The sequence below is a fragment of the Heptranchias perlo genome, chromosome 6 (assembly GCF_035084215.1).
Source record: "Heptranchias perlo isolate sHepPer1 chromosome 6, sHepPer1.hap1, whole genome shotgun sequence".
Taxonomy (NCBI): domain Eukaryota; kingdom Metazoa; phylum Chordata; class Chondrichthyes; order Hexanchiformes; family Hexanchidae; genus Heptranchias; species Heptranchias perlo.
Window position 1 is genome coordinate 37,672,035 of NC_090330.1, and position 19,608 is coordinate 37,691,642.

The 19,608-nt window shown below is 40.8% G+C and overlaps 1 protein-coding gene across 3 annotated transcripts in view; it reads left to right on the plus strand.

The window, feature by feature from the left end:
* cwf19l2 (CWF19 like cell cycle control factor 2) overlaps window positions 1-19,608 on the plus strand; it is a 151,551-nt gene that overhangs the window by 25,715 nt on the left and 106,228 nt on the right. For 2 of the 3 annotated variants that reach the window (XM_067986138.1, XM_067986139.1), the window contains exons 2-3: window positions 8,549-8,588; window positions 14,776-14,886. In XM_067986138.1, coding sequence (XP_067842239.1) covers window positions 8,549-8,588; window positions 14,776-14,886 — 151 coding nt within the window. The remainder of the gene's footprint in view (window positions 1-8,548; window positions 8,589-14,775; window positions 14,887-19,608) is intronic. The other variant, XM_067986140.1, reaches the window with a different exon arrangement.

Consider the following 19,608-nt stretch of genomic DNA (forward strand, 5'->3'; position numbering starts at 1 on the left):
TCTCTCCACATAACTGAATATTTGAAATAAAAGCAGAAAGTGCTGGAAATACACAGCATATTAGTCAGCATCTGTAAAGAGAAAAGACAAGTTAACATTTCTCATGTCTGAATTTCGTCAGGTTCTATCTTGTCTTCTCTTACTGATCTGTGTATTTCTGGCATTTTAAGTTTTTTTTATTTTAGATTTACAATATTTGCAGTTTTAGCTTTAATATATATTGTTTGAATATGTTTTAGTTTTGACCCCTAGTAATAGTAGCGACAGTACTCCCTTCTGTCTGGAGTGGAATTGGCCCGGATGTAAGAGTTGAAGTGCTAGATTTTAGAACTGTGTTCAGACTTGTTGTGGCACCCAGTATCCAGCATGTGGCACTATTCATTTTAGCATGCTTTTTATGTATATCAAAGTATCTAAATAAAGTGGTAATCCTAATTGATAACTGAAATTATCCCATTATTTTCAGTTACTTACTTGAAATTATGGGACTTAAAAGGTTAAAAGCAAATTCCTGATGTGTACTGAGTTAGCTAATTAGTCAAAACAGTTACTATCTAGACTTGTATATGAAGAATGGGCATTTAGTAGATGTACTGGAGGGTGCCTAGCAGCTGTGGACCCACGCTCCAACATAAGTCAACACCTTCAGCAGGAGAGAAAATTAAAGGAGGAAAGAAAATCTAAAGTAAAATGTAACTATTTTGTATCAGGCTGGTCCTGTAAATAAAGCTGGATTCTTTTCATCCCTGGAGGTCATGATAAGATGAAACTTTATGTGAACTGGTAAAGGACAACTGCTAGATTTTGCTGCCCTTGTTATGTCTTTCTGTTTTGTTTATTAATCTGAATTGAAATCAGTAATTGGTATTGTGGTCTTTTTAAAAAGTGTATTTTGCAATGACATGTAGATTCTGTTAGTATCTCTGGCACCCACTTTAAATAAAACCACAATGCCAGGGTAAAAGGGAGGTTCTAGAGGCACCATATGTTCTAGGAATTAATATAAATCATTTTGATTGTATTTAATTTATTTTTAGTGGGAAATTCAATGACTGAAGTATTGGAATGGCTATTCTGATTTTTAAAGAACAAGTGCTATATGCTGCTGCACAAAACCATTCTGAATTGCTTGTTTTGGATCTGTACCGAGTAACCAGTGTAAGAGAACTTTGCATCAGAATATAAAGAAAGCACTACAGAAAAAGAATCCTTACGGTAACTGGAAAATACTCTGTACATGGCTGCAGAATCTCTTTCTCGTTATCAACGCATGTCTGTATTTTTAACTCCTGACAATACACTTGTTAACTCATCAGAACTGCCTGAATATAATAAAAACAGGAAATGCACAGCGGGTCAGGCAACATCTGAGAAATAAAGATGAGTTCATGTTTCAGTGGGGCATTTCATCAGAACTGGCATGGTCTAGAAGAACAAAAAGCGGACCAACTGCAAATATGCCAACTACTATATACCTTCTGGAGTTAATAACTCCAGGAAGCATATTCATCCACAATATTTTTTTTTCTCACTAATTTTCTCTTCTCCTTTAGACCATGACGTCTTTCTTGGGCACTAATTGCTGTCTAGTACTTGACCAAAAGGCCACAATACCAATTACTAATTTCAATTCAGATTAATAAACAAAACAGAAAGACATATCAAGGGCAGCAAAATCTAGCAGTTGTCCTTTACCAGTTCACATAAAGTTTCATCTTATCAGTACTTGACCAAGTGGTCATTCCTCATGTGTGAGGCTTGTCAGTGGGCTATCTGGCCATTGAGTGTGTCACAGGTGAACACAAACCTATCCATATATACACACTTCCAAGGTTGAGAGCAGGAGCTCCAGTGCATTTTCCTGTCCCCAGAGTTGCTGAGGCAGTAGACGATCATCCTGGCTGAGTTCAGAGAATTCATTATTGACTGGGGACCCTCCTGGTTCATATGGCTCAGTTACTCACTGAATAAACTTTAAACAAGCTATTTTTTTTATATACAACATACTATTTTTACTTGTTTAGATTGCAGTAAAATTTACCCTCTCATCCTGTATCATACAGAAGCAATTTTTTTTCTAAAGACTAAGTATGTATCTTGGGGGAAGGAGTAAGCCAGAAAATAATACTATTTTGGAGCAGGTGTTGCCAGTTCACTGTGTGACTTTGGTACCATTGTACTAATTGTAGTTGAAAAATCATTTACAGTAGACACAGAATTTTGAGTAATCATCGGCAGATAATTTCTCCATAAACCTGCAGTAATTACAGCACAAACTTTATTTGTTTCTGTGAATTGTCACGCATCATGGATGTGGAAATCACCTTTCTCAGGAAATTAGTGACATGTGGAATGAGAACTGCTGACAGCATAAAGAATGAGTAGAATAAATCCCTATGTAAAATTGAAATAAAGTATGTCCTAAATATTAACAGATACTTAAGAGTAATTATATGACTGTTGTCTAACTGAGGGGTTCAGATGTTTGTTCTGAACATCTGAAATTACACTGTTGTGATTTGATATCATCTGAACCCTTTAGATTGGATTGCAGCCTTGAAATCGCTCTCTAGAATTATGTATGCTCTATTTATTGGCTTCTTCAGCCGTAGCAAATGCTTGAGTGCTGTAGGTGTAATGTATCATGCTTCACTCTTTACCTAATGATTCTGAATCATCTGCATTTATCAAAGAATCATAGTAGGTACAGCACAGGAGGAGGCCATTCAGCCCATCATGCCTGTGCTGGCTCTTCGAAAGAGCTAACCAATTAGTCCCATAGCCCTGTAAATTTTTTCCCTTCAATTATTTGTCTAATTCCTTTTTGAAAGTTAGTATTGAATCTGCTTCCACCATCCTTTCAACGAAACTACGCTGCCTACATGAAAACCAAGAGCAGGGAGCTTGAGAAACTCGGCATCACCACCAGCATCGACCAAGCTTCCCCTGGTACCACGGTTGCAACCACAGGGAAGTCTATCGTCAATTTGTCCGACCACACCCTTCAACCAGACGAAATCGAAGTTCTCAGCCAAGGGCTCAATTTCTGCCCCACTACCAAAATGGACCCCGTTAGTCTCGCGGCGGACACAGAGGAATTCATCAGGAGAATGAGGCTCCGGGAATTCTACCACAAACCCCAAGATTTCAGCAGCGAACCCAATGAGACAATCAATGATCCAGAACAGCAGACAGAGGGATCCGCGGTACAGCAACCGAAGAGGAGAGGAGAGAGTCAAACTGGACTCCTCCGGAGGGTCGCTGCCCTCAGCTTGACATGTATGCCCAAGCTGTCAGGAAATGCGTCAATGCCAGATTCATCAGAAGACAGTCCAGAATGTCACCCGAGCACAACGCAACGCCATCAACGCTCTCAAGACCAACCGCAACATCGTCATCAAACCAGCGGACAAAGGAGGAGCCATCATCATACAGAACAGAACGGACTATTGCAAAGAAGCATATCGACAACTGGACAACCAGGAACACTACAGACGGTTACCCGCAGATCCGACCAAAGAACACACCCACTAGCTCAACAAACTGATCAAGACCTTCGATCCAGACCTTCAAAGCATCCTACGCACTCTCATCCCACATACTCCCCGCGTGGGAGACTTCTACTGCCTCCCAAAGATACACAAAGCCAACACACCCGGACGTCCTATCGTATCAGGCAACGGAACCCTGAGTGAGAACCTCTCTGGATACATCGAGGGCATCCTGAAACCCATCGTACAGGGAACCCCCAGCTTCTGTCGCGACACGACAGACTTCCTACAAAAACTCAGTACTCACGGACCAGTTGAACCAGGAACACTTCTCACCACGATGGACGTCTCGACACTCTACACCAGTATCCCCCACGATGACGGCATCGCTGCGACAGCATCAATACTCAACACCAACAACAGCCAATCTCCAGACGCCATCCTACAACTCATCCGCTTCATCCTGGATCACAATGTCTTCACCTTCGATAACCAGTTCTCTACCCAAACACACGAAACAGCCATGGGGACCAAATTTGCACCCCAATACGCCAACATTTTCATGCACAAGTTCGAGCAGGACTTCTTCACTGCACAGGACCTCCAACCAACGCTATACACCAGATACATCGACGACATTTTCTTTCTATGGACCCACGGCGAAGAATCACTAAAGAGACTACACGATAACATCAACAAGTTCCATCCCACCATCAAGCTCACCATGGACTACTCCTCAGAATCAGTTTCTTTCTTGGACACACGAATCTCCATCAAAGACGGGCACCTCAGCACCTCACTCTACCGCAAGCCCACGGACAACCTCACGATGCTCCACTTTTCCAGCTTCCACCCTAACCACGTCAAAGAGGCCATCCCCTATGGACAGGCCCTGCGAATACACAGGGTCTGCTCAGACGAGGAGGAACGCGATGGACACCTACAGACGCTGAAAGACGCCCTCGTAAGAACGGGATATGACGCTCGACTCATCGATCGACAGTTCCGACGGGCCACAGCGAAAAATCGCATAGACCTCCTCAGGAGACTAACACGGGACGCAACCAACAGAGTACCCTTCGTCGTCCAGTACTTCCCCGGAGCGGAGAAACTACGCCATGTTCTCCGCAGCCTTCAACATGTCATCAATGACGACGAACACCTCGCTATGGCCATCCCCACACCTCCACTACTCGCCTTTAAACAGCCACCCAACCTCAAAAAGACTATCGTTCGCAGCAAATTACCCAGCTTTCAGGAGGACAGCGTCCACGACACCACACAACCCTGCCACGGTAACCTCTGCAAGACATGCCAGATCATCGACACAGATACCACCATCACACGAGAGGACACCACCCACCAGGTGCATGGTTCATACTCCTGTGACTCGGCCAACGTTGTCTACCTCATACGTTGCAGGAAAGGATGCCCCAGAGCATGGTACATTGGCGAGACCATGCAGACGCTGCGACAACGGATGAACGGACACCGCGCAACAATCGCCAGACAGCAGGGTTCCCTCCCAGTCGGGGAACACTTCAGCAGTCAGGGACATTCAGCCACCGACCTTTGGGTAAGCGTACTCCAAGGCGGCCTTCGAGACACACGACATCGCAAAATCGTCGAGCAGAAATTGATAGCCAAGTTCCGCACCCATGAGGATGGCCTCAACCGGGATCTTGGGTTCATGTCATGCTATACGTAAGCCCACCAGCGAACAAAAGCTATCTGTTTTTAATATAATGGGTCATTTGCTGGCTTTCTCTGCCTTCTGGATGTTTCTGCCTCTCTCTTTTTTTTTCTGTTTGTTTTTTTTGACTGTATATTCGGGGGCTCTGTCGGTAACACCTCTCTGTCTGAACACGGTGATTGCCTTGGCAACGGGCAGTTGCAAAGACTATCTGTAATCACCATGTATTGTTCTGTGATTTATAAATGCGTAGGCTTCGAGGAGTTCCTGACATTTACCTGAGGAAGGAGGAAGCCTCCGAAAGCTTGTAAATTTCAAATAAAATCGTTGGACTATAACTTGGTGTTGTAAAATTGTTTACAATTGTCAACCCCAGTCCATCACCGGCATCTCCACATCATGACCATCCTTTCAGGCAGTGTATTCCAGATCGTTACAACTTGTTGCGTAAAAAAAATGTTTCATCATGTTGCCTCTGGCTCTTTTGCCGATTGCCTTAAATCTATGTCCTCTGGTTACCGATCCTTCTGCCATTGGAAACAGTTTCTCCTTATTTACTCCATCAAAACCGTTCATGATTTTGAATGCCTGTATCAAAACTCCACTTAACCATCTCTGTTCTAAGGAGAACAACCCCAGCTTCTCCAATCTCTCCACATAACTGAAGTCCCTCATCCCTGGTACCATTCTAGTAAATCTCTTCTGCATCCTCTCTAAGGCCTTGACATCCTTCCTAAAGTGTGGTGCCCAGAATTGAACACAATACTCCAGCTGAGGCCTAACCAGTGTTTTATAAAGGTTTAGCATAACTTCCTTGCTTTTGTACTCTATGCCTGTGTTAATAAAGCCAAGGATCTCTCTATCTTTAGTCATTCAGGGAGCTCTAACACTGATTGAATTTTTTGAAGAGGTGACTAAAGTAGTGGACAGGGGAATGTCAATGGATGTTATTTATATGGACTTCCAGAAGGCATTTGATAAGGTCCCACATAAGAGACTGTTAGCTAAGATAGAAGCTCATGGAATCGAGGGAAAAGTACGGACTTGGTTAGGAAGTTGGCTGAGTGAAAGGCGACAGAGAGTAGGGATAATGGATAGGTACACACATTGGCAGGATGTGACTAGTGGAGTCCCGCAGGAATCTGTCTTGGGGCCTCAATTATTCACAATATTTATTAATGACTTAGATGAAGGCATAGAAAGTCTCATATCTAAGATTGGTGGCATTATAAGCAGTGTAGATGAAAACATAAAATTACAAAGCGTTATTGATAGATTAGGTGAATGGGCAAAACTGTGGCAAATGCAATTCAGAGTAGGCAAATGTGAGGTCATCCACTTTGGACCAAAATAGGATAGAACAGGGTACTTTCTAAATGGTAAAAAGTTAAAAACAGTGGATGTCCAAAGGGACTTAGGGGTTCAGGTACATAGATCATTGAAGTGTCATGAACAGGTGCAGAAAATAATCAAGGCGGCAAATGGAATGTTGGCCTTTATATCCAGAGGACTAGAGTACAAGGGGGCAGAAGTTATGCTGCAGCTATACAAAACCCTGGTTAGAACGCACCTGGAGTACTGTGAGCAGTTCTGGGCACCCCACCTTCGGAAGGACATATTGGCCTTGGAGGGAGTGCAGCGTAGGTTTACTAGAATGATACCCGGACTTCAAGGATTAAATTACGAGGAGAGATTACACAAATTGGGGTTGTATTCTCTGGAGTTTCGAAGGTTAAGGGGTGATCTGATCGAAGTTTATAAGATATTAAGGGGAACAGATAGGGTGGATAGAGAGAAACTATTTCCGCTGGTTGGGGATTTTAGGAGTAGGGGGCACAGTCTAAAAATTAGAGCCAGACCTTTCAGGAGTGAGATTAGAAAACACTTCTACACACAAAGGGTGGTAGAAGTTTGGAACTCTCTTCCGCAAATAGCAATTAATGCTAGCTCAATTGCTAAATTTAAATGTGAGATAGATAGCTTTTTGGCAACCAAAGGTATTAAGGGATATGGGCCAAAGGCAGGTATATGGAGTTAGATCACAGATCAGCCATGATCTTATCAAATGGCGGAGTGGGCTGAATGGCCTACTCCTGTTTCTATGTTCCTAACTTTGGGTGCACTTCCTTTCCCCTAAGCACCATGTATTTTGATGATCCAGTTGCTAAAGGTACTACCCAATATACTACTAAGTCACTGAGACCAGAAGGTCCTAGATTCAATTGGGATACTACGTGTAACCATACCGCCAGCAAGAGTTAGCACCTTCAGATGAAGAAAGGAGAAAGTTGAAGGGAAAAGTCCATACTTTAGACTTTTTTTTCACAGAAAACACATACCTAGATAACTGATGTATTTTATGATGATTGTAAGTGTAATTGTTATATAGGCCTCTGTCTTCACTAAAATGCAAATTATACTCCTTATAGTTGTAGTAATACTGGTTGCAAGATTGTTTAATAATGTGCATTTGTAGGCAGATGTTAAAATGTAAAGTACCTGACTAGTTCCTTGCAGTTCATTGTGTGCAGGTACATATGCGTTATTAACTCTGAGTGCAGGCTCCATTTATACAGTGTGTGCCAACTGCCTGTAAGTTTTCTGCACATGGTATGTTTGGCAACAAATGAAGCTTTGCAATGCATTTTCGTGAAATCAAGCAAGAGTGTCATGGCCCACATTCGCTAGTTGGTAAGAAAACTTCCGTTCCGTGTTAAAAATTGCAATTTTGCAGTTTCATAAAGCTTGAAAAGGAAAAGGCCATTCAGTGCATCAAGCTGATTCCTTCCATAAACATTATACAATTTGCTCTATCAGGCAGTATCCCCTACATATTCTCCTGAGGTATGTAGGAAGGATGTGAATAATCACAGCTAATATTTCCAAGGTGATAAAGCTCTGTTAAATTTGTAGGTGTGACATCCAAAATAATTTAGTGAAATACCAGAATATCCAATTAACATTTGGACCTGAAAATGCTGAAAAAACTTAGCAGGTCAGGCAGTATCTGTGAAGAAAAGAGGCAAGTTCACGTTACGGGTGTGCTCCTTCTTAAAAACTGAAAAATAAAAGGCAGACAGGTGTATTAATACAATTAGAAAAAGTGGAGGGAAAAATTAGAACCCCTGCACCTCTCCCAACAACAAATCCAGAGAGGAATCACAAGCGGAATGGTGTAACATATCATCACAGTCAAGTAATGGGCAAAAAGATTAAAACAACAAAGAGGATATTACAGATTAAAAAGGACAGCCCCGCCAGCATAGTGTTCTATGGAGGAACTCCACCTCAAGCATCAACAGGTTTCCCTTGCCTCCCTTTTTCTGATTATATTAATACGCTTGTCTGGCTCTTATTTTTTCAGTTTGACTTGTCTCTTCGCTCCACAGATGCTGTTTGACCTGGTGAGTGTTTACAACATTTTCTGTTTTTGTTTCAGATTTCCAGCATTTGCAGTAATTTGCTTTTCTTTTAAACAGTTTGACCTGCAATCTCGTTTCAGCCCAGATTTGTTGCATTTCCACATTCCCATCAGTACTAGAACCATCGCTCCACAGATTATTTAGTTGTCTATATCTTTTGGTTATCTGTACAGTCTTCAATCCCATTTTAATTAAGACATTTATATTTTTTTTTAAAGAAACAACATTGTATTATCTTTTGCTGGGAGTCTGATCCACATATATAGAGAATTTTTTTCCTAATCTCTATACTTGAAGATTATTAATTTAAAATTTGCATCTTGTAGTGACAGAATTCACTTATATTTATCAAGTTATCCAAAACAGCTAAGTTCCTAGTACAACATTTAATGAAGTGAGAGATGTTGATGTAAATGAAAACCATATGCCTGTCTTTATTTAATTCTGGTTCTCTGCAACTTCAAGCTTAAATTACTAAACCCCTTGTGACTTTCTAATTAATGTATTAATTTCGCCAGGTTTAATTCGAGTGGACATAAAATGCTGTCATGAATGATTTGTGTCAGTACAATTCTAAAAGGTAATCTTGATGGATTATGTTGCAATGTTAAATACTTCCATTGGGGATGAAAATTATTATTGATCCAGTGCTAGGCTGCACTCCATGATTGCATTGCAGCACTATTATGCATCACAAGCCATCACGTTGTCATGCAGTTGGGAGGAAATAAATATTTCTTCATTTCAGTTTTCACAAGATATTGTATTATAATTTTCTGTTGTGTTAAATCCCACCTGAAAATTAAAGAATGTACGCTCCATGTTTTCTTCTTGCCTTTAGTAAACTATAAGCATTGTAAAAGCATTATTGTGAATTTAGAGAGAGTATTAAAAAAAAAGCTTTGTTAGTGAATTCAATAAGTTCCCAATGAAGAATACAAGCTTAAGTCTGAATATTTTAGAATGGGCACATTGAATTTACAAAACGAATGCTTCTCATTCTTTGTTCATAACATAGACAAAGGAAGTGACACACTGTCTAAATAAATCAAGTGAGTATTTTAATCATTCCAGAGCTGCTGGTAGCCTCATTTTTACAAGAGTTTGAATCTGACCACTGGAATCTTTGCGTCTCACCAAAAACCTTTAGCGTTCTACACTGGTGCGTCACAGGATGCAGTCTTTTCAGAAGTGAATTTCTGTACTTTTGTATTAAAGGAAATTTTTATTGATAGACCTCTGGGATGGAAAATGTTTTGATACATTGGTATTCAGATGCTTACAAGCGTGCCCCGGTATTGTAATGCTATAGTACAGTCTACTCTTAATTCTAAGTCCTTCAATTTAAATTAATCTGATTCAGTTTTTTAACATTAAATCCCCACCTTGTGTTATTTATATTGCTTAATTCAAATTATTGGATAATTTGTATTTTTTTTAGTGCAAAAAACGGCTTTGAATTATCAGGAGTGGATTGTACTGCGTTTGGCTCGAGGTTCATGGTGATCTGTGAACATTTTTTAAAATTTTTTTTATTTGTTCATGGGATGTGGGCGTCGCTGGCAAGGCCGGCATTTATTGCCCATCCCTAATTGCCCTCGAGAAGGTGGTGGTGAGCCGCCTTCTTGAACCGCTGCAGTCCGTGTGGTGAAGGTTCTCCCACAGTGCTGTTAGGAAGGGAGTTCCAGGATTTTGACCCAGCGACAATGAAGGAACGGCGATATATTTCCAAGTCGGGATGGTGTGTGACTTGGAGGAGAACGTGCAGGTGGTGTTGTTCCCATGCGCCTGCTGCCCTTGTCCTTCTAGGTGGTAGAGGTCGCGGGTTTGGGAGGTGCTGTCGAAGAAGCCTTGGCGAGTTGCTGCAGTGCATCCTGTGGATGGTACACACTGCAGCAACAGTGCGCCGGTGGTGAAGGGAGTGAATGTTTAGGGTGGTGGATGGGGTGCCAATCAAGCGGGCTGCTTTATCTTGGATGGTGTCGAGCTTCTTGAGTGTTGTTGGAGCTGCACTCATCCAGGCAAGTGGAGAGTATTCCATCACACTCCTGACTTGTGCCTTGTAGATGGTGGAAAGGCTTTGGGGAGTCAGGAGGTGAGTCACTCGCCGCAGAATACCCAGCCTCTGACCTGCTCTCGTAGCCACAGTATTTATATGGCTGGTCCAGTTAAGTTTCTGGTCAATGGTGACACCCAGGATGTTGATGGTGGGGGATTCGGCGATGGTAATGCCGTTGAATGTCAAGGGGAGGTGGTTAGACTCTCTCTTGTTGGAGATGGTCATTGCCTGGCACTTATCTGGCGCGAATGTTACTTGCCACTTATGAGCCCAAGCCTGGATGTTGTCCAGGTCTTGCTGCATGCAGGCTCGGACTGCTTCATTATCTGAGGGGTTGCGAATGGAACTGAACACTGTGCAGTCATCAGCGAACATCCCCATTTCTGACCTTATGATGGAGGGAAGGTCATTGATGAAGCAGCTGAAGATGGTTGGGCCAAGGACACTGCCCTGAGGAACTCCTGCAGCAATGCCCTGGGGCTGAGATGACTGGCCTCCAACAACCACTACCATCTTCCTTTGTGCCAGGTATGACTCCAGCCACTGGAGAGTTTTCCCCCTGATTCCCATTGACTTCAATTTTACTAGGGCTCCTTGGTGCCACACTCGGTCAAATGCTGCCTTGATGTCAAGGGCAGTCACTCTCACTTCACCTCTGGAATTCAGCTCTTTTGTCCATGTTTGGACCAAGGCTGTAATGAGGTCTGGAGCCGAGTGGTCCTGGCAGAACCCAAACTGAGCATCGGTGAGCAGGTTATTGGTGAGTAAGTGCCGCTTGATAGCACTGTCGACGACACCTTCCATCACTTTGCTGATGATTGAGAGTAGACTGATGGGGCGGTAATTGGCCGGATTGCATTTGTCCTGCTTTTTGTGGACAGGACATACCTGGGCAATTTTCCACATTGTCGGGTGGATGCCAGTGTTGTAGCTGTACTGGAACAGCTTGGCTAGAGGCGCAGCTAGTTCTGGAGCACAAGTCTTCAGCACTACAGCTGGGATGTTGTCGGGGCCCATAGCCTTTGCTGTATCCAGTGCACTCAGCCGTTTCTTGATATCACGTGGAGTGAATCGAATTGGCCGAAGACTGGCTTCCGTGATGGTGGGGATATCGGGAGGAGGCTGAGATGGATTATCCACTCGGCACTTCTGGCTGAAGATGGTTGCAAACGCTTCAGCCTTGTCTTTTGCACTCACGTGCTGGACTCCGCCATCATTGAGAATGGGGATGTTTGCAGAGCCTCCTCCTCCCGTTAGTTGTTTAATTGTCCACCACCATTCACATAGGAGAGCTCTTACCTATGCTGGTACACAGGTTCCTTAATTCAAACCACAAATTTGTAGAGTTATTTTCTTTTGGTCAGAAATGTTGGATTTTTGAAATGTTATGCCTATGTTAAATTATCAGTGATATGAACTGAACATTGAGTTACGGTTAGCTGAAGGCAAAGATCTATATTCTTTTCAATCATTTTCTTCGCCTCTCTGGTGTCTTTGAGCCTCTATGCTGTTCTCATTCATCTGTGAAAGCTGATAGTCTGGGATTTCATACCTGAGATCTTGTCCGTATGTTTTTTTAAATTGAGAAACCTAAGTGAACGACCAAGACCAATAGCACAGGACATTGCCACGACTAAAAACAGGAAAAAAGTCGAGATAAAGTAAGAATTTGTTTTTGGCCAACATGAGGCATTTCTTGCATCTTGAGATAAATGCACCTGCTGTTCATTTTGCTACTCCCTGCGATGGAACATTCTGCTACAGTGAGAGGCCTCCATCTTAGGATCTGATGAAGACCAGTGAACTGATGAGACCTGAAAACTGAATCCCAGAAGAAGCTGGACCAGCAGATCACTGTTAATCTCTTACTGTGTTAATCTTCATGTTAATTACAGGTTTTCAGTTGGTCACTACAGTTGTCATCTGAACCTAGACAGAAAATATCATAAGAAAATGTAATTGAGTGTTAAATAATAATTGTATTTTAATTTATATGGATTGATTAGAATATTGGGATTTTATTTCTTACTGGCTATTATTGATGTTTAGGAACTGTTACAAATTGTACACGCATAAATGCCATTGATATAAAAACAGAAAATGTTGGAAATACTCAGCAGTTCAGGGAGCGTCTGTGGAGAAAGCAACGGAGTTAACGTTTCAGACCGATGACCATTCGTCAGGTCATCGACCTGAAATGTTAACTCTGTTTCTTTTTCCACAGATGCTGCCTGACCTGCTGAGTATTTCCAACATTTTCTGTTTTTATTTCAGATTTCCAGCATCCGCAGTATTTTGCTTTTGATAAACTTCTTTGATATTAGGTTTTAAAAATATTTGAGCATTAACCATTTGCTAAAAGTTGTTTGGTTTTATAACAATTATTATAATGAAGTGATTATAGTTTATTTTAACAATTATTCATTTCCTATTTACTACCCTCCTTTCCTGAAAATGCCATACCTCACCCAAGTAGCCATTCTTCATGCGTGAGTCTTGAAACTGAATGTTGGCAGGCTGCTCAATTGTAGGGGCAACCGGGCCATGGCTGATTCTAACTTCACCTGACTTTCCAGCAGGGATCATTCTGGCTATGGTAGAGTAGTGGTTATGTTACTGGACTAATAATCCAGAGGCCTGGATAGGAACATAGGCATTGGAGTAAAAATCCCAAGAAAGTGAGTTCAAATCCCATCATTGCAGTTTGAGAATTTGAATTCAGTTTTTTAAAAAAATCTAGAAATAAAAAGCTGGTACCAGTAAAGAGACCATGAAGCTGTTAGATTGTTGTTTAAAAAAAAACACAACTGGTTCAACGTGTTCCTTCATTGTGACTGGGCCAAAATCCTGGAACTCCCTACCTAACAGCATTGTGGGAGCACATTCACTATACAGACTGCAGCGGTTCAAGGAGAAAACCTACCACCTCCTTCTCAATGGCACCTATGATGGGCAATAAATGCCTGCCTTGCCAATGACTCCCAGATTCCGAGAATGAATTGGAAAAAAATAATGATTGGGAGTGGCAATACTGGCATAATTTTCCCTTCTTTAGCCTAGAAGCACTGAGGCCAATTGTAGATAATTCCATGCTGACCAGGGATTGAAGCTGGAGCCTTCTTGGTCTGTGGTTTAATACTACAGCAAGTGATACATTAGAGGAGCATGTGACTACAGTTCTGTTTAGGAAAAGAAATGCTTGGTGCTTAAAATTGGGATAAATGTAAAATAGAACCTGCTAAGAAAAAGCTATAAAATAGACCAAGAAACTTTACCAATATCCGATGTAGAGAGAGCATCAGAATAATTCATTCATGATCTGATACAGTCTTTTTAAAAATGCCTGAAAGCGTGGTGGAAGCAGATTCAGTAGTAACTTTCAAAAGAGAATTGGATTTATACTTGAAAAGAAAAAAAAATGCAAGGCCATGGGGAAAGAGCAGGGGAGTAAGACTAATTGGATAGCTTTTTTAAAAAGCCGGCACAGGCATGATGGGTTTAATGGCCTCCTTCTGTGCTGTACGATTCTATTTTATCTCTCTCAAGTTTGGTTTCTGCCTCCTTTTAGGAGTCTTTGCACCAAACACATATTCAAACATTGATGCGTTATATCTGGAACGGTAGTGATATGGATCCTGCACCACTGTGTGATATCTATTCAATCTAACAAATGAGAGAAAGAGAGGATATTATAATATATGATGACGTGTTATTAGGCTTGGTCTTAATAGAAATGGAATTCCAAGAAAAATAATAAAAAATAGACTTATAAAATGTAAAACTGGTATACAATAGCAGAAATATTGATTGGATTGACTCTGTTTAATGTGCTGCGCATGACAATAAAAGGCTTAGTCCTTGAATCAGAAATTCTTTACAGTGGGAGTACTGGAAAGCAGTTGGGTACTTTGGGATTTTTTTGTTTAGATCACATGTAAGTGTTTATCTAGAGTCAACCATATTTGATTTCCAAAGTGACATTATCTTAATCCATGTGTTATGGTTGTTTTTTCTCATTTGAAAATAGCTGAATAAAAAGATCAAACTATATATTTGTAGAGAATCTTCAGCATTCACATCTTAATTTAACCTTTTCCTGCTTCATTTTAGGCTCAAGCTAAATATGAAAAAGAAGAGAAACAGAAGCAGCTTAAACGCTTACGCGGTGAGGACACATGGATTCTGCCAGATGTGAATGAGCGACTAGAGGAGTTTTCAGAGGTAATAAAAGTGTATTTTTTATATCTTAAATAGGTAACTGCTTGAATTAAATTCTTACTGAGGGTTTTGTTAATTTATTGTAGTGGTAACAAAAATATCAATCTCCAAATGGGGAAGAGATAGAAATGGTTTGAGCTGTTAAGTTAAATGTCTATTTTTTAATTCAATATGGATGATATCAGAGCATTGATGTTTATTGAAGAACAACAATAATTTGCTCTTCCATTGCACCTATAACAAAGTAAACATCTCACAGCACTTAACAAAGGAGAAAAAACAGACTTTGAAGATTAATAGTGAACAAAGACAGATAGATTTTAAGGAGGCTTTTTAAATTGGGAAGAGAAATAGCAATGATTTAGGGAGAAAGTTCCAGAATGTAGCGTCAACAAAGCTGAAGGCTCTGTCACTGAAGATGGGGGTGGAGGAACACACAAGACCAGATTTGGAAGAGAAGAAAGGGCTGCTTGTGTGTAAGGCTGGAGCAGGTTGAAAAGGTTGGGAGGAACAACACCTTGAAGGGATTTATAAACTTGGACAAACATATTGACTTCTGTGTTTTGGGAGATAGGAGCCCAATGAAGGTTGGTGAGGGCAGGGGTGATGGGCAAGTTGGATTTAGCATGGGTTATAATGGGGACAGTGGCGTTTTGGACAAGTTAGAGTTTATGAAGCTTTGATGCTAATGAGGAAAACATTGGAGACAAAGACTTGGTTGAGGGTTTCATTGGGGGTGACAGAGCTGGATGATGTTAATGGAGGTGGAAGTGGACAGTGTTGGTGATGGATAGGATATGGAGTTTGAGATTCAGCACGGAGTCACATGGGATGCAAAGGGTGCGCAGTGTGCAGAAAAGAGCATTTCTCCCCGATGACCTGGCCAATGTTTATCCCTCAACCAACATCACTAAAAAGGATAATTTGGTCATTTTTACATTGCTGTTTGTGGGACCTTGCTGTGCACAAATTGGCTGCCACGTTTCCTACATTACAACAGTGACTACACGTCAAAAAGTACTTAATTGGCTGTAAAGTGCTTTGGGACGTCCTGAGATTGTGAAAGGCGCTATATAAATGCAAGTTCGTTTTTTTCCCCTTTTTAAATATGCTTTTAGGTCAGAATTTCGCTTTTAAAAAGACAACCAGATTTTGATCATACTTCATAAATAAGTCTTTTCCTCATCAAAGAATGTTTTCCTTTCAAAACTGGGCACACGAGAAATCATTTGTATTTACCAGGATCTGATTTGTGCGGCTCTTTCCCTTGTACTTAATCATCCTTTCTGTTTGCCACACTGCTACCATCATTACAAATTAATCACAGTACTCAATCTGAGAACCTAAATGTTGTGGGAAATGTGTAGTTTTATGATCCTATCGTCGAGTGGAGTGCAAACTTTTAAAAGTGTTTTATTATTTTTATATTAATGAATTAATAGTAACAACAAATGTAATGGGAAATGCAAATACATAATCACATTGCCTGTTTTGTAATTGCACACTCCAGTGTGTGTTTGCAAATAAGAGAAAATGTCTTGCGAACAAAGGATAGCATAGAACAAGTTCACCAACCCTGTGCCTTCCACAGAATGTGTACAGTCAACCTTATCATGGACTGTATGTGCCTATTTAATTTCCACAGGGGATGTTCTGGATAATAACTCTCTGATCTGCAAAGATAACTGAGAAAATCTTCAGAATATTCATCCATCCATTCTATTCAATCCTGGCGTGCTGCCCTCAACAAGCAATATTCCATTCTGTAGAAGCTAATCCCTGCTTCCCTAATTCATGGCCCAGGAACAGAGGACAATCATGTTTAATGGAGTATTTGATCGCCTCTTTTAATAACTCACCCTATCACCTCCAATTCCTTCCCTAACCAGACATTTATCCAGCTGCTTTTTGAAGGAGTTAAGCAAAACAATCTCAACAGCTTTTGCTGGGACTCTTTTCCACATATTTGCTACTCTGTGGGTAAAATTAATTTTTCTACTGTAGTATCATTTCAGGTTTAATTTTAAATCTGTGTCCTAAAGTTCTGGGCTACAGTCCAAGTTAAATAGCCTGTTTATATCTGGATTACCTATGCCATTACAGGAAAGGTATTAGAACCAAGGAAAGGATATCGCAAAAAATCACTAGAATAATATCAGGAGTGAAAGGTTATAGTTAAAAGAAAGGCTTGAAAAATTGAAACTGGAACAGAGATGGTTGGGGGAATTCAAAAAAGGTTTTCAAAATTATTGAAGGTTTTAAAAGAGTGACTAGTAAAAGCCTGTTTCCACTAGTTGGTGAATCAGTAACAAGATGGTATCTCATGATTATCATTAGAGGAATGGAAAGGGAAGATTGAAAAACAATTTTCACATGGAGGGTTATTGGAACATGTAATGCTTTACCACAAGTAGCTATTTATGCAGACAATATAACATTCTGGAACTGGATAAGTATTTGCAAAGGAAGAATATAAAATGATGTAGGGAAAGGACAGGAAAATGGGATTAGAGCAGATAGCTTTGGTTGAAGATTAGCTTTGGCATGATGGATTTATTTGACCTCCTTCTGTGCTGTAATTTCTATGATGCTGCTCTGCATTTTTAAAACCTGGATTATGACTCCCTTTATCTTATCTCCTGTAGAAAGCATGTTCAAGCCTGTGAGTCTCTTCTCATAATTTACAGCGCTAAGTCACAAAATCATTCTTGTTCTGAGTTTTATCTAGCACATCAACGTCCTTTTGAAAGCGAGATGTCAATAATAGAACACAATATGCATAATGTGGCCTAACCAGTCATCTATTATAAATGATTATAATAACTTGTTTTGACCTGTGGCAAAATCCCCATAGGATGTAACTAGTGATTGATTAACTTTGTCTATAATGGATTCATATTGATGCAAACATTCAGTGAATGACCAATATTGCAAAAAAACCCACAGCAAATGAGTTAATAGGACTTGTAATGACACATGGTCAAAATTGGCAGAAAGAAAGAGGTTAACTTGCACAATTGTCATTGAGTCATTTAGATAATTATTTAGAAAGGCAGAACACACATATAACCATCATCGGATAATTTGTATCTTTTTTTATAATTATGTCAAAAATAATCATTAGGCATAATTGAAGAAAATAAATGGCTAGAGAGTTTCATGTGTATATCTTGTAATTGTGCCACATAGAATAACCTGGAAAGAAAGTTAATTTAATTTGGGCATGAAGCTTAATAACTTATTGATTTATTAATATGAGTGGTGTTCAGGTTCTGTCAATACAATAAGTTTGTATATTAGTCATGGAAAAACTGTTGGGCATGCTTTGATAGATAGTTACAAAACTATGCTACTGCCACAAAGACAACTTGAATTTATATAGCATCTTTAATGTAGAAAAACATCCCAAGGCACTTCACGGAGGCATAAGAGATAAAAATGGACGCCGAGCCAAAGAAGAAGATATGACTATGGGTGACCAAAAGCTTGGTCAAGAGGTGGGTTTTCAGGAGGGCCTTGAAGGAGAAAAGGAAAGTGGCGAGGAGGAGGAGTTTGGGAGGAAATTCCAGAGCTTGGGGTTAGGCAGCTGAAGGAATGGCCACCAGAGGTGGGACAGAAGGTGAGTAAAGCACAAGAGGCAAAGACAGAGAAATGGAGAGTGCAGGGTTGAAAGGTTGTAGGGCTGGAGAAGGTAACAGAGATGATGGGAGTGAAACCAGTGAGTGACTTAAACATAAGGATGAGAATTTTAAATTTGAGGTATTGTAGGACCACTGTCAAGCGCTCTCAGAATCTTCTATGTTTCAATGCGATCGCCTTCCGTTGGACACTGAGCCAAAGAAGGAAATATGACTAGGGGTGACCAAAAGAGGTGGTCTGTGTATGATCGGATATGTAAGAGTGGAACCAAGCAATGGCAATACAACCAAATTGGACAACGGAGGGGAGGCTGAGTGCTTTACTTTTGCAACAGAAATTATTTGGAACATAAAAGATTAAGATTTTGTGTCCAGTTCTGGGCCCCGCACTTCAGGAAAGATGTGAAGGCCTTAGAGAGGGTGCAGAAGAGATTTACTAGAATGATCCAGGGATGAGGGACTTCAGTTACGAGGATAGACTGGAGAAGTTGGGGTTGTTCTCCTTGGAACAGAGGTGGTTGCGAGGGGATTTGATAGAGTTATTCAAAATCATGAAGGGTCCAGACAGAGTAGATAGAGAGAAACTGTTCCCATTGGCGAAAGGGTCAAGGACCAGTGGACATAGATTTAAGGTGATTGGCCAAAGAACCAAAGGTGACATGAGGAAAAACCTTTTTACACAGCGAGTGGTTAGGATCTGGAATGCACTGCCCGAGGGGGTAGTGGAGGCAGATTCAATTTTGGCTTTCAAAAGGGAACTGGATAAGTACTTGAAAGGAAAAAATTTTCAGGGCTACAGGGTAAGGGCGGGGAGCGGGACTAGCTGGATTGACCTTGCATGGAGCCGGCGCGGACTCGATGGGCCGAGTCGTCTCCTTCCATGCTGTAACCTTTCCATGATTCTGTGAAGATTCCCTACTTCTTTGGAGTACATCGTTCCAGCATCCAGCATTTCAAATATATCTTTATGACATAAAAAAAATTCCACTGCTAGTTTTACAGATGAAGTGACCAGAGATGTTCCAGACTTTTTAGTAGCATGAGAACCCAATGTCAATCAGGATTGAAAATATATGTTTTATAGCAA